At 49.2% G+C, this 19,205-nt stretch overlaps 6 protein-coding genes across 6 annotated transcripts; 3 read left to right on the forward strand and 3 right to left on the reverse strand.

The window, feature by feature from the left end:
* Nucleotides 1-188: 188 nt before the first annotated feature.
* Nucleotides 189-2,372, reverse strand: Aspvir_001400 (F-box domain protein; the record flags this gene model as incomplete). Its single annotated transcript, XM_043266522.1, has 1 exon — nt 189-2,372. The coding sequence occupies one exon, from the start codon at nt 2,370-2,372 to the stop codon at nt 189-191; it is 2,184 nt and encodes a 727-aa protein (XP_043122457.1).
* A 3,160-nt stretch (nt 2,373-5,532) lies between these two features.
* On the reverse strand, nt 5,533-8,586 carry Aspvir_001401 (serine/threonine-protein kinase; the record flags this gene model as incomplete). The annotated part of the gene is made up of 2 exons (XM_043266523.1): nt 5,533-5,801; nt 5,865-8,586. 2 exons carry the CDS (start codon nt 8,584-8,586, stop codon nt 5,533-5,535), a joined length of 2,991 nt encoding a protein of 996 aa, XP_043122458.1.
* Nucleotides 8,587-11,154: 2,568 nt separating this feature from the next.
* Nucleotides 11,155-13,724, reverse strand: Aspvir_001402 (GTPase-activating protein GYP6; the record flags this gene model as incomplete). Its single annotated transcript, XM_043266524.1, has 5 exons — nt 11,155-12,347; nt 12,407-12,549; nt 12,614-13,131; nt 13,203-13,361; nt 13,584-13,724. 5 exons carry the CDS (start codon nt 13,722-13,724, stop codon nt 11,155-11,157), a joined length of 2,154 nt encoding a protein of 717 aa, XP_043122459.1.
* Nucleotides 13,725-14,042: 318 nt separating this feature from the next.
* Nucleotides 14,043-15,425, forward strand: Aspvir_001403 (uncharacterized protein; the record flags this gene model as incomplete). Its single annotated transcript, XM_043266525.1, has 1 exon — nt 14,043-15,425. One exon carries the CDS (start codon nt 14,043-14,045, stop codon nt 15,423-15,425), a length of 1,383 nt encoding a protein of 460 aa, XP_043122460.1.
* A 1,020-nt stretch (nt 15,426-16,445) lies between these two features.
* On the forward strand, nt 16,446-16,854 carry Aspvir_001404 (putative Yippee zinc-binding protein Moh1; the record flags this gene model as incomplete). Its single annotated transcript, XM_043266526.1, has 2 exons — nt 16,446-16,544; nt 16,621-16,854. 2 exons carry the CDS (start codon nt 16,446-16,448, stop codon nt 16,852-16,854), a joined length of 333 nt encoding a protein of 110 aa, XP_043122461.1.
* A 784-nt stretch (nt 16,855-17,638) lies between these two features.
* Aspvir_001405 (alcohol dehydrogenase family protein) lies at nt 17,639-19,043 on the forward strand (the record flags this gene model as incomplete). Its single annotated transcript, XM_043266527.1, has 6 exons — nt 17,639-17,775; nt 17,838-17,961; nt 18,049-18,156; nt 18,215-18,679; nt 18,739-18,860; nt 18,941-19,043. 6 exons carry the CDS (start codon nt 17,639-17,641, stop codon nt 19,041-19,043), a joined length of 1,059 nt encoding a protein of 352 aa, XP_043122462.1.
* Between the last annotated feature and the right edge of the window lie 162 nt (nt 19,044-19,205).

Genomic DNA, 19,205 nt, shown 5'->3' on the forward strand with positions numbered 1-19,205 from the left:
CCTGGTTCCTCCTACCCCTGAGGAGGGGGTAGTATGTGTTGAAGTTCCTAGAATTTCAAGTATTCACCCAGTGAACGAATGGAATGAAAAGAGCCTGCTCATCCCATGTAACCACAAAACGCCCGCGAATGCAGTAGAATCGAAAGAGATGCTGATGTAGCAAGGCACTTCGAATCGCTGGATGCCTTTCACATGACAGTGCAACCTCCGCTCTGCGCTCTTCTGCGTCTTCCTCCAAGAGCCGAAACACCACCAATGCCATATGCATCTTCATCATCGTCGGCGTTGTAGAGTCGCTCGGCCTCGCGAGCTCGGCGCCGTCTGCGTCGCGCACCGGCTCCACCAACACCGGCTTCTTCTGTCGCCATCATATAATCGGCCCATTTGCGGTCTAGCCTACTCGCGGCAGCGAGGTCCCCGCGTAAGACTCGCTTGTTATGTTCATCGACGGTCATTTGCCAGCCATAGAAGCATTTGAGATGGATGATCGCGTTGGGAAACACCGGGGGCGGCGGTGGCGGAGTAATTGAGGAAGTACTCATAATCGCTGCTGTTGGTGAATCGTCTTCATCAAGCTTGTGTGGCACCACCGTGACCGCCGAACTAGGTTTGCGAGAGCGTGGTATGTATGCGTTGCTCGAAAGGACCTCCTTCACCCCTGCCCAAGTGACATTGGCGCAATCAAAGACTACCAGGCGCAAGCCAATCCTGGGAAGATTTTCAGAGTAGCCTCGCTTACGGACGCGAAAACTGGCCTCCATCAAAGTGAGATCAGAAATTCGAGTATTATCCATTTCCACAGACCGTATGTTGGGGCAGCTCTTCATCACCTGAAGCATTCCAACGTCACCTAGGCTCTCGCAATAGCTGATATTGAGGTGTTCAAGACGTTCGGCACACGGACACTTGGCAAGTTCAACTAGCGTGTTGTTGGTGAGCTGCTCCAGGTCTTCAAGTTCAAGGTGAGTCAACAAAGGGGTCGTGCGGATGACATCGATGACGGAATCGTCGCTCAACTGCGGGCATTGAGATAGCTGCAGGCCCTCGAGCTCGGGAACATTGTGGGCTAGACTTCTGACTCCGACATCTGTCAAATCTGGGCACTGGTGCACGTCCAGATGTTTGAGACGCCGGGGTGGGACGATTGGCCGGTCGGTAAGCACATCAATTTCCGGGTCAATACCATGCATGAGAGCTTTGAGGCTGTCATCCGTCAGATCGGTACGGCTTATGATCAACCTCTCCAAGGTGTTCCTCTTGAACAATTCAAGGGTAAATTCCTCATCGTGGAAACCACTGATTTCACTAGCCCGCAAATCCTTCAATTTCGGGCAAGCCTGGACAACTTTTCTCAAGCCGGTGGTGTTAACTCCAGTGCACCACGAGACATTAAGAATCTCAAGATGCGGACATTTCTGAGCGATAATCTTCATGGCGGAGTTGGTCACAGTTGATAATCCAGAGACATTGATATATTCAAGGCGAGGGTTTCGTAGCAGAAAACAGTGCATGGAAGTCTTGTCGATGCGGCATCCTTCAAGGGAGAAGTTGACAACGTTCCGACAAAGATCCGTGATACGCTCGCCCTCAGTAGCCCACTTCTCTCGAAGTTGAATGCAGCCTCGGAGATTCAGATCTCGAACGAAAGGACCACCAGAGGTCATAAGTTTGACGAGACTATTGCTGGGAATTTCGCGGTAGTAGTCTGCGGCATCGACACACGTCCACAGCTGGCCATCATAACACATCTTGTGCCAGGCTCGCGAGACAGCAGAACAACGTACGATTTCCTTTGGGGTCAGATAGCCGAAGATATTCATTTTGATCTCGTCGGGCATGCGGCCCCAAAAGTCGAAAACGACCTTTGGCTTAGACGTAGGCTGCTCCGCAACCACAATCTCTTCTACTGGTGCAAATTCCAGTGGTGACCCACGGGATACCGGTCTCAACTCGGTCGGCAAGGGAATCGTCTTCAGATTGGTGCCACTCGGAGAATCGGTCCCAACTAGGCGGATCCGCGCATTTCCATCAGTGTGCTCAGCCGGCGAGCCCGGGGTTGCAGGACGGACATTCAAGCCTCCATATAGTTGTGACGAGCTTCCATTGCCGAGGCATGGATTATATGCTGACTGGCCGAGCGAGACACAGGATAAGGAAGCGTTCCCATCCCGACGGTAGCCGGTAGAATGAGACCTGCCGCGTCTACTGAGACTCGGGCTGGATGACATCCGCTGGAGACTTTGTAGCAGCTTGTGTCGCCCTTTGAGCTTTTGGGGTTGCCCTATGGGTATTTGGCCTGTCGATGAGGTCGGACTTGCCGGAGAGACCGTCCCAGGTGACGGCTCAATCTCGTCGGGAAATGCGGCGGCCATACTGGCAATTGTGGAATCAAAGTCGACGGTTGGTCGAAGGGCGCGATGTGCTGCAAGGGCTTTTCCTGTTGCGAACGGATGTAATCAAGGCGATTTGGGAGAAGGCCCTGAGGCACTGGTAGGGAAAGTCGTGAAACTGACGACAGGCGCGGGGATCCGCAATCGAGATTGGCCTAGAAACTCATAGTGAGGTGATGCAAACCATTCCACAACTATACACAGCCAGAATCTCCAAATAATGGCACAACCACGTTCTGAAGACGAGGCGACCAAAATCAAACACCGTCCTTTCTGGAGATGAATCACTGCTCAGAAACGATGAATATGAAAGGGAGTATGATGGTGTAAGAGTGCGAGGAGGAAAGTCAAGGTTGAATGTAGTGTCAAGCGACAGTCGTTGAGGTATTTTCTCGGCTATGGGACCGTTACAAACTGTACCATGGACCCCGTTAACCGCGTAACCCGGGGGCTGGCCAGAGAATCGACCGGCGAGAGATGTCTGGGACGAAGTAGCCAAGATAGTTTAGCAAACGTCACTTAGGCATCATCCACAAATGTTTCGTGAGAGATGGATGAAGAGAAAAAGAAAGATGGAAGTCTGTTATGGACGAGGGTGACCGAGAGAGCATGTCAAAAGGCAGAAGGGGGGAAGAGATACCTTACCCTTACAGAGAAGAGGAGGGGAGACTAAGACATCCAGTCAGATTTTGGGGAGATGTGGGTAAGCCCAGTAACGTTGTCAGATGGCCGTGGATAGGGAATAATTACTATTGTATGTTCATTGTTATCAACAGTATCATATCTAAGGGTGTGTCACCAGACAATCGCAACAGTGTCGGCTGAGCCACCATCTAGTCTCTATCTATCATCCTCATCCTTATCATTGCACCAAGTCAAGTTGATATGTATTCTTTGGAGCAACCATATTGGTGAACAATAATGGTAATATTAATACAGAAACATGTGGGAGAATCCAACGTCTCTCCGCCACCAAACCATTACTTGGTTGTATTATCAGACCCCACAGGTCTTATCATTTATCGATAGGTAGTCCCCACTTAGTGTCCGCCAGTGGGCTCTTCTTAACTGTCACACATCAATTTATTCTGTATGTATCAGTTTGTTTTACTCTCAAAAAAGATGGCCATGGATATGCACCTGGCCATGAACAAGGCCATAAAGCTCATTTATAAAGTTCAAGGGACCGCACTTAATGAAAGGGTTGTTATTTACAGAGTAGCATCTATCACTGATGAAAGTGCACAGGCCACCAACACAGGGTGACAGGAGACCACCAAAGGTCACAATGCAGAAGTTAATGTCCTGCCAGTGTCCTCTCAACATATAGATAATCATAGACTCAACCAATGAAGCGAAACCTCAACTTGAAAAACGACCACCAGCCGAAAGACAGATGATACAAGGCATTTCGACCGAGTGGCAAGTTGCAACGGGTACGGACTATCTACAGCCACACCCACACACATGGATCGAAAGTCAGAACCCAATAAAATCAACCGCAGTCTCTCCGTTCCTGACCATCACTGGAGGCGACTAGTACTGAGATGGCAATTTCGGTGACTCTCATCGGTAGTATGAGAATCTACCTACATCCCTCCACTGAAGTGCTCATTCAGACAAACTATTACCCAAGTACACTGGACAGTGGACACTGCTCTGGACTCTTTTTGCCTCTTCGCCTCGCTCTTTAAGACGGAGACGCTGTAAGGTATTTATTGGTCACGCCACGCCACTTACAAGGGGTTTATTGGTACCTACATGTGCATGTTCTTTACAATACATAGCTCACCTCACTACCTTAAGGTACCTATCTATTATTAATATCCCTCATACCCCATCGCAAGTATTGAGCACTAGCCTGGCCTTCTTACATACCCCGTAGTACGGAGTAGTTTAGTTCCTACAGAGACTGGAGTAGTAGTATTCCACAGGATGACACTCCGCACTGGTGGTGGCTGATACAGTTAACTAGATCCATACCGACCCTGTAATCGAGTCAAGTCATCCATCGGCCGAACAGAAAGGCCAAGACTGATTATGGGCTGGACAACCAACCATGTAGAGAGTCGATGCGCATTGACAGACATGGAAATTCTCTTTTCCTCTGTTAGAAAAGGTACTCCCTCTGTAAAGCGTGGGGGTGATTCCTGATTGGTATTTTTTCAAAAGACCCATAGACACAGAGAATGGTAATGAAGTTGTCAACCTGAACCCATTCGATAACCCCATGTCTCCTTATCAAAAGACTGTTGGTCTAAAAGCGGCCTAAGGGGACTAACACCCTTAGCCTGAACATAGTCTCACTTCCCCGCGATGCCCCGCAGCTAATCAAAAACAGTATCGCTAGCCTAGGCAGTAGTAGACTAGTAGTACGGAGTTAGTTAAGGAAGTGGAAAGATGAACATGCCCATCCCACTAGTATGGCTTTGATATGCTTGATGCTTCACATGGAACATTGCACCTTGAAATCTGATAGGCCTAAGCTCTTCCACAAAGAATTTTCACCCATTCATCTCTTTACATGTCTAAGCTTCAATTATATTATATTGCTGCTTCATTTAATGTGCCTCCGGGCTACGCCATGCTATCCGGAACTTGGAGACAAAAAGCGAATATTTGCAGCGAGGAAGAAAAGCCAGTAAATGGATTATGATGATGGGTATCTCAACTTTCGTACCTCTATGCATCATGATCTCTCATTCCGCCGAAAACCTTCTCTGTTGTTCCCACCCCTGTGCCCCGTGATGCTTCTCCTCTCCTTCAGCCTTGAGGAAATACCGATATCATACAGCTTCGTGACTCCATCTTCTATTGTCATCCTGCCTGTCATCAAGAGCCACTGCGATTCATTTCGTTCGGAAAAATCTTCGACGCCATGCAAATTGGGTTGGTGACTAACAAAGAGGGCGGAGGGGAAAAAAACAAAAAAAAAAAAAAAAAAAAACATAAGTCGGCTAGAGGGGGGGTTTGTGGATGTGTTGTGAATAAGAAAGAAAATCGTAATAAGAGCAGGTCGGCCATATTTCTTCCGGCGAAAAATGTCGGTATATAAAATTCTTAATTCGTAGGTGTGTTCGAGCTGTTATCCAAAAGAAAAGAAACTTCGCCCCGAGTCGCAAAGTGCAGGAAGCGTTGTTACTCAGTTATCAAGCATCCATGGATGCTCCATAACTTCCGTGATCGTCAAGCGGTTGTCAACATCCCGATCAAGCATCTTTCTGATCAGGTCGATGCATTCCTCCGAGAACGGCAAGAATGGTATCCGGAGCGGGTGGTCCAGGATCTCATCGATGTTGTAAAATGGGTTTTCTTTGTAGACGATGGTGTAAAGAAGGATACCAAGGGCCCAAATATCCTGCTCTTTGCCTCTGTAAGACTTGCCTTGCAGTACTTCCGGGGCAGCATAGTCTAGTAGTCCGATATGTCAGACTAGACGATATCCGTTTAGGAGCAGCATGGGGATGGACTTACCAATTGTCCCCACAAAGACATCAAAAGGCCCATTCTTGATATAGGCAGCGCTTCCAAAGTCGATGATTTTGATCCTGCCTTCGCCGTCCAAAATCACATTCTCGTCTTTGATATCGCGATGAACAACCAACGCTTTCGTATGAAGATGGTGGATGGCATCCACTACCTGTCGAAAGATGTTCCTGCACTCAACCTCATCCATATTCACCTTGAGTTCGATGTAGTCGAAAAGATCCATTCCCGGAAGACCGTGGGGCATCATTTCGATATAGTAGTTGACATCATCTTCGAAGAACCCCTCCATCTCAACAATGTTCGGGTGCTTTAGGCCGTCACGCCGAAGGTAGTCGAGAACGTGAATCTCCAGAGGTACTGTTCCCAGCCGACGGTCGCGAGTCCAGGTGTCCACCAGAATCCGCTTCTTTGTGACGTACTTCAGAACGACCTTCTTGGATGGGTTCTTCTTTAAGCGAGCGAGCTTGACTTCACCGTACGCGCCTTGTCCCATCTCCTCGAGAATCACATAGTCCGCAATTGTTCGTTTCTTCTGAATTTCCTTAGCATTGGTATGCTTCACTTCAGGTACAGGTTGGATAGGTAGATCTGTCAATGGTTCCGATGCTGCTTCACTGAGTTGCTGACTTAACGTAGAAGATGGTATCTGAGGCTCTAGCGAGGGTTTTTCGGCGCCGAGAGAGTGCGCAATAGACGGGCTTGCCGTCTCGGACCGTTGTCGTGGGGGAGGAAAGTTCGCCGACGGCCCTATGGAATGGATCTTTCTCGAATAGGTGACCCATAAAGCATACACAAGTTCCTTTACGGCGATTGCATCTTCCTGGTAATCACCTGATTCGTCATGTCTTTCTATGCCCTCACCGTGGTTTTGACGGAAAAAAGTCTCACTTTCCACAACGCGCAATTGAACATCCACAGCAATTGTTGATCCATCACGATGGGCGGCAGTGATGCCCATCGGTTCCAAGAACACGGAAGCCACATTCGCCTTACCGTCGCGGAGGATAGAAAGTGTCCGTGCTCTTCGGAAGCTGGGTTCAGAGATCACCACTCCCTCCACCAAGGGCAAATTTTCCTCTTCGCTGAGCACATTGAGAAGGGTGTCAAACCCAGGTATCAGGTCGTTGACATGCATACCATCAGGCCGCTCATGGCCGAAGAGGGCAGATGAAAACACTGGATTAGAACTAATCACCTTTAACGTGGACGAAGATAGGACCATCATGCCTGCAACATGAGGAAAACTGGATACTCTGAGACAGCGTGGATCTTCTTCCTTTCCAACAATAGCCGGGATACAGATCTCAGCAGAAGCCCGGGCAGCAAAGTATTTTGTTTCGGCAAGTTTTGGTATACCTTTGCTGGGCGGAGCCTTAAGGCAATCCTTGGGCAAGTGAGGGAGGAGGTCTGTGATATGTGATCCAAGCTTCACCACGCCCTGGCCCCAGATCTTGTCGGTTTCCCCACGGGTACCAGTGATGGTCCAGGAGTCGTCGCAGGAGATGTAAGCGGCATTTTCCTGTATTTCTTCGAGAACCCAGATAAGGCCCCCGCGTTTCTCCATAACCCAGACACTGGCGGAACCTTTCGTTCCATTACGCTTCTGAATAGGTATAACATCTCCACATAGCAGGACGCCTCGCGATTTTGTAGCGGGATGATTCAGATGCCTCGAGTTGCGTTGGCTGGAGCCGTACCCGTCGTCGGTCTGGGCTCGCCCCGATTTGACCATTCGAGAAGGCGGCTTACTGAGGAGTTGTGCGGTGACACCATTGCCCATCCCCATAGACTTCGGGTGGACCGGTCTGATTTGTGATCTCTCGGGCAAAGACTGGAGCTTCGCTGCGGCGCTAGTTGTGGGGTCTCGCAATTTGGATTCGAGCCACTGTCGATGGTCCCTTTGTACGACCTCTAGGATACTCAGCCTGCGGAGCTCCGCTTGGGTGACACCAAATACGAGACACGACAGGTCATTGGCAGCCAATATCGTCCATGGCGCTTGCGACTCGGTCCTGAAGACGGCTTGTGAGATGGGATTCCATTTGCTGCTATGAGTATGTAAGGCGGGAACGGGGAAGCCAAAGCCCAAGATCGAAGAGCCGGCGGATGTAACAGAGTCCACGGTAGAGTACGGTTGTGCTAGATTCTCCATCAGCTTGTTCCGGGAGCAGACAGAGCTGACATCCGTGTATGTACGTTTTAAGCTTACGCGCCTGGAGGAAGGTGCGGACTTCATCTCCCTTCTTTGGTGAGGTATGTTTCCAGTGGATAAAAGATTCCCTCCGCTCGCGTCATTTCCTTGCCGTGTCGCCTTGATCTCAGTCGCGGCGCCTCCAGGTCCAGTGAAAGCTTGATCAAAAATATTGCTGCTGTCCACATCTGCGGGGCTCGTCAACGGGCCACGGGACAAACCAGCATAATTGTGCCTGTCCTCCTTTCCCGCAATACTTGATCTCGACATGCGGTCTATCATACTTTGTGCCTCCGCATCGCCAGCCATGCGAGCCTGCGCGTTGGCAATGGCGGGATTGCTGGCGGACCAGCCGAAACGGTCACGCATAAAATCTATGGATCGTTTCAGAATGTTATGACGACTGTTGAGTAATTCGTCGGATTGCTGAGCAAAAGAAAATGAATGTAACGACTCCAGGGGGAAACGATGGAGGTCTTCCAACGTGCTGATGCTGTCATTTGAGGGTATGCGCATGAGAGGGGGTTTTGAGGCCGCGCTGGATCGACGAGAAGGAGTGTTGCTTTGGGGCGATAAGGGAACGAGCGACGAGGTAGATCTGTTCGGGAGATTCAGAGTTCGAGAGGGTGGTTGGCGTATACGGTCCAACCCCGATGGGCCTAGTCCATGCTCGTGCTCGAGTAGAGAAGATCTGCAGTATATAAAGATTCGATCTTAGTATCGCTGTTTCTGCACCGTCACATGCAACATTCCTCGAAATGCAAGGGGATCCGTCAAGTCAACTGCAGCTTTTCTCATTTCTTACCTCGAGATATCATATCCAGAGGAAAGGCTATCGACCGAAAGCTTCATCGATTCATCACGCTGTAAGGGAAATCCTCCCATGAAAGATTCGGATTCGGGAGATTCTGAAAGTGGTCCCAAGGGGGACGACAAAGGACTCGGGTCACCTATAGATTTAGAGACATTGTTAACCGTTGATTCGCGACGTATCAGACGATAAGCGCGCTCGTTCCCCGTTTCCGTCTCCTACGCACTTTTCCTTTCTCTGCTGCCTCGCTTTCTACTCTTATCCTTTCAGCGCCAAGAGTGCCGGTTGTGGAAGCTCTAGTCGTTATTCGCAGCAGGCTTGATCACTCGACCGACGGATAGCTCCATGTGGACAAGCAACAGATACTATTGAAGCACAACTGACACATGAAAGGGTGGGGCAGCGAGGGGAGAAAGTGCGAAAGACTCATGGACAACAAGGCAAAGGGAAGAGCGCATTACTAACCATCGGAGTTGTATGATGTATTGCCCATCATGGCCGAAGAAACAACGATGTAACGACCCGCGATAACGATCGGATCGGGTGGAGAAGAGCTCAAATCGCAAAAAGCCCGAGCACTGAAGGGGGTGGGAGAAAAAGAGAAAAGAAAACCCGATATAATAATGCTACATGAGGTGGATATTCGGCATTTGCGGCCTGCAAGCAGGAAGTTGGGTCGCGAACTCCGTTTCTGAGGGGAGTTTCCCTTTTTTTTTTCTGGTCGGCGGGCGCGCAGGGACCAACAAGTGCAATCGATAAATTGACCCCCCTTTTTCCAATTATTCGAGTTTGCAGGACGAGTGCACAGAATAGTAATTGTCTCCTCTAAAAGAAGGTCGTCTGCCGTCTGAATGAAGAATAAGCGATCAGCGGACTGAGCGAAAAGAGTAAATTCTAGAGTGCAGCTGCCTTGTAGGTCACAGGCTGTAGCACGCGGAGCTCAACGGTATGGTAGACAAATCTAACGTGCCGCTGAGGACTTAAGAATACCTACGCTTTTGTTATCGTCATTGACTAATGACAGAAGGTAGATGAATCCAAGTTTAGGTAGACAAAAAGCTAGAATTTGAGACAGAAAGAAGAAAAGACGAAAGCCTTTCCAAGAGCCTGAAGAGAGCGGGCAGAAAGGCGGAGGGAGAGATGTGATGAGATGGAAATAACAGGACAACACAAGTAGGAGTTGCACCTAAATAGTCTAGGTAGTTGATGGATATGAACCACAGCCTTTTGTTGTTTTTGTCGTTGTGGAGACTACAGATGTGCTTAGAACTTACCTAGGGTCTTAGGCTCATATGTAGGATCATCCATCTCAGGCTGGAGGAGGCAATGACGTCCTTTGATTGTTGGGCTTCTCTTTGATTGTATGGACTGATTGAGACATATGGAGCACAGTGTTTTCTTTAGCCTGTTCTTAGTCTTGCACGTGGGGTACAACTGGTATGCCAGGATCATGGGAGGATAGCAACATAGAGTATGGATATGAGGTTGTAGCTATAGATGAGGGGAGAAGCGAGACTTGAAAGGGTAGACAGTAAGGACTAACCAAGATGATGTAGAAAGATTAATCAACCAGGCATACTTGGAACCTGGGTACGATTGGATGTCTACGAAGTCAATTCTCTCTTTCTACGGAGTAGATATCTGAAGAACAATCAATCAATGGTGATGTAATTGTGGCAGCTCCCCGATATGGAGTCCTTAATGTATACCAGTCCAGGCCACAGAATGGCCTCCAATAATATAACATCAGGTAGTGTTCAGCATAATTTGAAGGTGGAATCTGGTTCCATTTCTTCACCCCTCCATAGGCCTTTCGACCACAATGGTTGACCCCTCATGTTTGGGATCTTGTGATCAGCCTATTCCGTACACTTCTCTCTTTCTGTTATTATTAACAGTGGATCAGTGGAAATTTCAGGGCCACTCCAGAGAGATCCTTGTAGGTTGGGCCTGCAGACTAAGGTAGCTGTGAACTATCCTTGTGATTGGCACACATGGTCCCATGGAAGCCCAATCGGGGCAATCTGGAGATCTACGGTCCGAGCAGCCTTCGTCCACACTAACTACGGAGTAGATACACAATAGACTTATTCTCGGAACGGACCTTTGCCCTCATTTGAATGATTCTTGTAATATGACATTGTGTAAATGTAGGCTGTGCTAGGTTCTACTATGCTTCAACCGACCGTTCAATTATGCTGTTATGCATCGGTTGCACGGAAATGAAGGACGGAACGTCCCCGATGACAACTTTCAGCCTGCAAGCCATCCTCCTAATACGTGCTGTCGCTTCCTTGACCTTGAACCTTGGGGCCCCCAAGACTTCGCAACGCGAGACTATCGAGCTCGTCCTGAGAGCTTTGCTGTTCATTGGCTCCATTGCCAAACAGTGTATGGGGTTTGTTCCTTGTGTCACCGTATCGAGTCTCCTCCGGCGGTACCGAAGCCGGGCTGACAAAACTGGAAAGATGCCGGCTACCGCCAAGCATCCAAGAGAACTCGGAATCTGCCAGAGATAGGCGAACTGCCTGCCTTAATGGCAGTGACGAAGGCCCTTTGCTACTCGACGGCGACTTGTGAAGCATAGCCTCCACTGCGACAGATGAGACAGATGGGCTTCCAGGATCGCTTGGGACTTGCTGCCCTTCTTTTGCCCCTCCTTCTTCGACCTTCTTGTCCGCGGATATTGGAATGTCAGAAGGGACATTCAGAGAGGTATCATTAGCCGCACTCTTACATCCGGCAACAGTGATCAAAGCCTTGGAAGGGTCTTCCAGGCATGTTTGAACAGACTGAATCTGCGTAAGAGCTTGTCTCAGGGCGTCAGCAGTCGTGGCCTTGATATCCTCTGCTTTCATCAGTTGAGCGCGTATGTCGTTCAGAGCTTGACTGAGTGTCTTGGCCAGTGATTTATTTCGTTCCTCCAAGATCTGTATCTGAGCTTTGAGATTGGTCACACTTTCTGGCTCCTCGGATCTCGAGAGGTTCCTTGTATGCACCGCGGATGGAGTGCTATCATACAGGGTAGTACGCGGAAGCCTCTCGGGCTGCATCGCCTGCATGTTCCTCCTAGCTTCGTTGACTGCACCTCGCACTGCTTTGGCTACACCCCACGATTCAGTCCGTCGCTGAAGACCTTCGGAGAAATCCTGGAGTAGACCTTCGAAGCTCTTGGGACTACCTCTCACGGGTGATCTCGAAGGAGAGCTTGTTTGGCTGTCTTCTCTAGAGTCGTTACGCAACTGGAATCGTCTCAATGAAAGGAACCTTTCCCCTGATCTATCGAGCGTCTTCGTAGGATCGGGTGGCTTTCCCGAGTATTTCGAGATGAGAAATCTGCCTCTTTCTGGTGTGGGATTTTGCTCCAGATAGAGGCCATCGTGCACAAAGGCCTGTGGTGAGTGCGGTTGCGGGGAGGGATAGCGAAGTAATGTCGTCAAAGCGCTCGAATATCCGGCGCTCAATACTAAGGCGTATCAGCATATCAAGGGACAAAGATATAAATGAAGATCGTCTCAGACGTACATTGCCACCGAATGCGTAGGAGCATTGCAACACATGTGAACTCTATAAGTTCTGACCGCAGCCCCTCTGCAAAGAGAAGATCCCACAAGGATAGTACATCTTGAAAGGGAAATTCACGACCAAATAACAGGCGCATCCACCGACTACCAGAAAATTAGCAAGCCTTCTCAGTTGAACAAGTAGACGTGCTCATCCTGGTCCACTCACGTGAGGAAGATCTGAGGCAGAATTTCCAGCGCTTGTAGGTGATCGGCTAACTCGAGGTCTGTTGTCGTCAGGAGGTTTTGATGAATGTGCTGACATTGGTTGACAATAGGTATCTCATCCATCTGACCGTTGGCAGAGCGTTCCTTGTTATGCTCATAATACACTCGAGTAGTTTGCATAACCGAGCAAAACAACGCGAAAGAGTCGTGCTCAACATAGTCAGCATTAAGCAGCTGCAGCATCAAATCATCGACCTCTTCTTTAGCTGAGGGATCTTCAAGCACCTTCCCATCAACCGCATCCCCGTGAACAACCCACAGAATAGGAGCCAATAGCTCATGCATGCCTTGTCGATAACCAAGATCCGGGTTTAACTTTGCATAAATAAACAGAATATCAATCATTTTCGCCTTGGTGGCGGGTTCACGGAAGAAGAAATTCTCTTGTAAGCATCGGTCAACATCCTGGGATATATCCGCTCTCATCTGCTCATCATGTCGTAGAGTTTGCCAAGGAGACTTTTGGGAGCAAGCACAGGTCAGATGTGCGAGTAATGACAAGCCACGATAGCCGACTAGAAGTAGCATACCTCTTCATCATCCGCTAGTGGGTCAATTGTTGACGGTAAATCATCTGGATGCTCAATGTATTTAAGATAGTGCGCTTTCAGCGCGGTATATGCGTCCCGCGACTCGGATGTCCTTCGTGACCATTGTGAGCGATCGAGTTCGTCGAACAGCAGGAACGCCTGCAGGCAGGTAAGCAAAATTGACCGTCTTGCCAAGTGCCGCGGCTGCATGCCTTCCAGCAGACAGATCTCAATCCGTCATTGCATAACTTGTCTCCTTGTTCTGATTTGATCGCATCTCGGAGGGCAGAGGGCGTAGCATTGTTGCGAAACAGGGTATTCCATCTCTGTCTGGAGGAACCATTAGCAAGTCTTCTCCTCTGGCGTTACAGGCAATTGTACCTTGTATCCGAAAGGGCTCTCATCTCTCCATAGGGCTTTCAGCAGCGATGTCTGAGTGAGCAGACTTGCGATGACGGAAGGTGGATTGTCAAGTGACGCGGATCGGATCATATGAATGGAGCCTTGGTTTTGGGTGATCATTGTTTTAGTGGCGGGCGGTGGTCCCCGCCATATGGAAATGCGCTTTACTTCTTCATGATCGTTATGGTCGCCTCAACATCCTCGAAAACCTCGCCATCTTATCCGGAAACCACGCAATGATCTATAATATCTATATAGACTCGAGAAGTGGATTCGCACCATAGAGATTCTGGTGGGTTGGACTGCAGATTATGACTGGTACATAACATTGTCGCCATTATCGGAGTTCGACTGAGAGTTGAAAGCATTCCACCTGCTCACAAGTCACAAGGAATCTTTAAACTTACGAAGTGACTGTTATTGTCGCCTTCTATATCAATGTCCGCAGACCTATTCGCCGAATTTGGATACAAGGCACCATCTGCGCAGCCTTCAGATGTCTCACATCAGCGGCGGCCCGGGTCGCAAGCACACTCTCTGATCCCCGATTTGGACGTATTAGAAGATGTGGTCTCCTCTAATCCTCAAACCGATGTTCAAGACCAGACCTCCTCGTCACATTTAAAACAGTCACAGACACCAGAAGACCAGTTTGCATTAGCCTCGAACACGGGCTTTCCAAAGTTGCAGGACTATGGCGATGGAAGTAACGTATTATTTGACGCTACTTTGGAGCCTATGCCCGATGATGAGGATGAGGACGAGGACTGGGGCGAATTTGAATCCGCAGAGTCAGCAACAGGCAAAAGCCAGTCAGCAGCACGCTTTCAACAGCAAGATAGTCTACGAGACAGTCACAGTAGACCCAAAGACGCTCCTACGCTGGTTGACGTGATGGATACTCTATCAATTGCGGACTCGAAACTACCAAACACCAGCGAGCCCGCTGTCAGACAGTCGACTGATAGGCCTAGGTCACACATTAAGGCTGTTGGTCCTATTGCTGTACCCGACCCTGCGCAGGACGGTTCGTTTGAGGTTTGGGGTGAATTCATTGACGGGCCACCTGCAGAGATCAAGCCAGCGAAGCTCCAAAGCTCTTCCGGATCGAGGAGTCCTCAGGGCAAAATCCCGCAGGCTCGGACAGCGGTCCTTACGTCTTCTAATTTTACTATGCCGGGAGAAAAGGTATCCGAGTCTCAGATCCGTCCTACAAACATACCCCCGCCGTCTGTTCTCTTGGAGTTGTTTCCCAGGCTTTTTGAGCAACTTCGTGAAGAAGCTACCAAGGCGAGAAGAGGTCTGCAAGAGGAAGACCAGGTCGAGACCGCCGCATCCCTTGTGCTTTGCACTTTGAAAGTGGTTGCACGAGTAGTTGCTGGTCGCACTCTGCGGTGGAAACGAGATACAATATTGAGTCAAAGCATGCGAATAGGCCCCGCACGTTCAGGGAAGCCAGGCGGAATGAAACTCAGTACCATAAATAAAAACGAGAGCATCAAGGAACAACAGGAGGCTGTTGACGTGCTCACAATGTGGCGTGATCAAGCTGCGCTCTTTAGTTCTGTGATCCAGGCGTCCGGAAGACAGCCGATCCAGGCCATTGCAGAAAATGCTCGGGCAGTAACAGCCACCGCGGCCCAGGGAGCCATCAAAGCCCCTCACGCATGCGCACTTTGCGGACTGAAGCGTGATGAGAGACTGCCAAAAATCGATGAGAATGTGCAAGACAGCTTCGGAGAATGGTGGGTTGAGCACTGGGGTCATAGCGAGTGCAGGGAATTTTGGGAAAAGAACATGGGCCTTCTTGCTCAACGATAATAATGCCATACAGACCTTGATTATAATGCCACATTCTCCGAGTCTCTAGGATTTGCAGCATTTTAGCGCGGTGTTAGAACGCCTTAGTTGATGGCAAACCTTTCTTTGCGCCATCACCTCTTTGTCTCACAGTGCAGAGTATGTGGCATGCATCAGACGTTTCATTGCGAGCTCAAGGTACCTAGTTGATTGCTCGAGCTGACATATCATTTGGGCTAGTCTAGCTCGGCATGTAGTCCGATAACAGAGATAAGACCATCGCGCGTACAAAACCGAAGGGAACTTGTACAAAAATAACTTGAGGTACTTAACTGAACACTCTGATTCTTGAAGATGAAAGTGGTGGTTCAGGATGTTAAATGATCAGGAGCTGCGTGGCTGCTCTTGCGCCACTGGTGGTGGCTGATCTGGGTATCCTGACTGTGTCACGTACTTGACCTTGTCCCCGTGCGGGGGTACTTAAGTGTCCGCTTGGAATGAGCTTACGAGCAACTGCCCCCTCCTTTTCCCTGCCTCTGTACCTTGTGAACAACTTTGTACCTGCCGCGTCATTTGTACCACATCTTCGCTGATCACACTTATCTTCCTAATAGCTTACCTTGAAGCAAATTTAGAACCTTTGGTACTGCCTACTGTGGTCAACATACATGATCCCTTTCACCCGGTGCTACAGCCGCTGTTTCTGCACTGCCCCATATATACTCTCCTTCTTCCAAACTTGTACAGTCAGTCCATAAAGCGAAAAGCGTATCTTCCGGAACTCTCCATTCGGTCGGGTTCGAAGCCACACCAACTATAAGTATTGTTGGTGGGGTTCTTGTCAGGTTGGGAACTCCTTGTGAAGAAGGGCGGGCAATCCGGAACAACAGTATAACTCGTTGGTCACTCCCGCCAGAATTATTCCAAACCCATACACTGAGGCAAACTACGGATTACCCACCTTATCGTCGTTGAGCTCGCACTCCAGGACTTTTCTTGAGAGGTCGGTGGTAGTGGGAAGACAAAGCGATACAGGTCACCATGGGTCTTGCGTACAACGTCTATCTCACTTCCAACAAAATATTCGGGTGCAAGAAATGCAAAACGCACCTTGCCGATTACAATGATATCATCAGTCGGGTCAGTATTACTGTATTGTGGTTCTTTTCTGTTACATGATAGGATGCATCTGCTGATCCATTCATCTTTACCGCAGAATTTCCGTGGCCAACATGGCAAGGCGTACTTGTTCAACACCGTTGTCAATGTAACCCACTCCGAGGCTGTGGAGCGTAACATGACCACCGGAAGGCATATCGTCCGAGACATATTCTGCAGGCAATGCGCCGAACTAGTAGGGTGGAAGTACGACAAAGCGTACGAGTCGAGTGAGAAATACAAGGAAGGAAAGTTCATTTTGGAGGAAGAATTGTTATGTGTGGTGTGTTGATAGCCAGCTTCCATTTCTGCGATGGTGGGCTGTCCTTTCGACGACAGAAGGGTCATTCAACTACCTGACAGCAACGTCGTCAATGAACGACTTGGAGGAGGGTGTGTGACTCAGATCTTCAAAGACTGATTCGAGTGAGCGTTCTAGTGTGGGTGTTTAGGGGAAAGGCGTTGGACAAGGCGTTCTGGAGTTCATCCGTTTCAAACTGCATGGGCGTTTACAGCAGGTTAGGGCGCAATTGAGGCTCCCTATATCAATACACCGTCAAATGGCTCTTCTTCATAGCCCTTTATATATCGCACCTGCGTAGATGCAGGTCCTACCTATTCTACATTGTTACCCTGGATCGTCTATTGCAGTCTGACTTTCCGGTGAGTTCGTAGCTTTACATCAAACTGCAGATAACATAGGTTTTGGTTCACGTAGCATGCATGTGACGACTCTTTGTTTTCGCTAGCTAAAAAGGGTGTCGTAAGCCAATACCATCTCCTGCATCAATATTGTCCTGCACGGAAACATCTGTATACACATTTATGAAGACGAATTACTAGAAGCAAGCCAGTCCCGAGTCTTATATTCTATTAGTTTTAGTCATAAATGGAACACCTGCAAGCTGGATGCTGCCCCGCATCAAAGAACAATACGTGAGGGACTGCCGTTATCGGTGTGGAGCAGGACGATCTTTTCAATTCAATCCACGCCCTGGCTTCAAGACGAACTCATATATAGACGTCTACCACTAAGGTCCATTACATGGAATAGTAGCTCGTCATATTGACACAGCATGGCCACCAAGGATACTATGCGTGGGGTAGTGTTCCACGGGCCCTTCAAGGTGGCCGTTGAGGAACGACCAGTGCCCAAAATTCAGGATCCGGCCGATATCGTCCTGAAGGTCACTTATACTGCCCTCTGTGGGAGGTAAGAACACCCGCTGCTACGGTAGTGATCGTATATGTGCTAATTGAGCGGTGTCATGGTAGCGACCTTCATACGTACCGTGGCATTGAGCCTTCTGGCGCGGGGTTTATCATGGGCCACGAATTCACTGGTGTTGTTGTAGAGACTGGTGATGCTGTCAAGAAGTTTCAGAAAGGGGATAAGGTTGTAAGTGCCTTTACAACGTCTTGGTATGTAACATCAGAAACGGGATTCTTGGCCGGATTAAGCCTACGCGAGTACATGTTGATATAGTCTAAAAACAGCGGGAAATGCTTCTACTGCAAGCAAGGGTTTTCCTCCCGATGCGAGAAGAATGTCCTGTTCGGTTGCGAGGCCTTGGATGGAGGACAGGCGGAGTATGTGAGTGCTTTTTGCTGGCGCCATGGTTTCTGCTAAGACATTTACCAATGCCGCATAGGTCCGAATTCCGAATGCAGAGGGCAGTGCAATGAAAGCACCTGAGGGAATAGACGAAAAGTTCCTTGTTCTCATGGGCGACATCTTCCCAACTGGCTACTTTGCGGCAAGCAATGCGTTCAAGGGACGGACCCAAGAGCAGATCTCCGAGCAGACAGTTGTGCTCATTGGCTGCGGCCCCGTCGGGATGTGTGCTTTGATCAACGCACTCGAGTTCAAACCGAAGCATTTACTGGCTGTTGACTCTGTCCCGTCAAGACTTGAACTTGCCAGGTCGCTCGGTGCCGAGCCTTGGAACTTCAAGACAGATGGAGAAGGTCTGAGCAAGCGCGTCAAAGAATTGACTAATGGGCGAGGAGCGGATGCTGTCATTGAGGCGGTTGGTCTTAGCCCAGCGCTGAGGACTGGATTTGATCTGCTGCGGCCATGGGGTATTCTCAGCAGTGTGGGAGTTCACAACGGAGAGGTGAGTCTCTACCAGCAGGCAGGAATCTAAGAGCGATGACGGTCCTGACCACTTTCAAGATTCCGTGGAATGGGAGCGAGGCATACGGGAAGAACCTCACTGTCCAGATGGGCAGATGCCCCGTCAGGTCTGTCTCTGAGGCAGCGTTGGATGTTCTAAAGAAGAACCAGCATCTGCTAGGGTATGTCTGCGCATCATTTTGTGAAAACCTCCTGCGGAAGCATGCTTGTTTGACTTCTGTTTTGGCTAATGAGAAATCAGATTCATGACCGACAATATCATGCCCCTCTCGCGAGCGGTGGAGGCCTACGAGCTCTTCAATGCGATGAAAGTCCAAAAGGTTATCTTCGAAGCTGATAAATGAAAACAGTATCCGTACCCCCAGGACGGTGTAAGAGTCACCCATCTCCTGGGAGATTATGGCGCGAGATGCCTCAATATAAACCTAGAATAATTGAAGCGTGACCAAACTTCATCTCCGCCTGCCAAAAACAAACAAAATCCCCAACCCAATAAGAGCCAAGCA

This window comes from Aspergillus viridinutans (assembly GCF_018404265.1).
Source record: "Aspergillus viridinutans IFM 47045 DNA, scaffold_1, whole genome shotgun sequence".
Taxonomy (NCBI): Eukaryota; Fungi; Ascomycota; class Eurotiomycetes; order Eurotiales; family Aspergillaceae; genus Aspergillus; species Aspergillus viridinutans.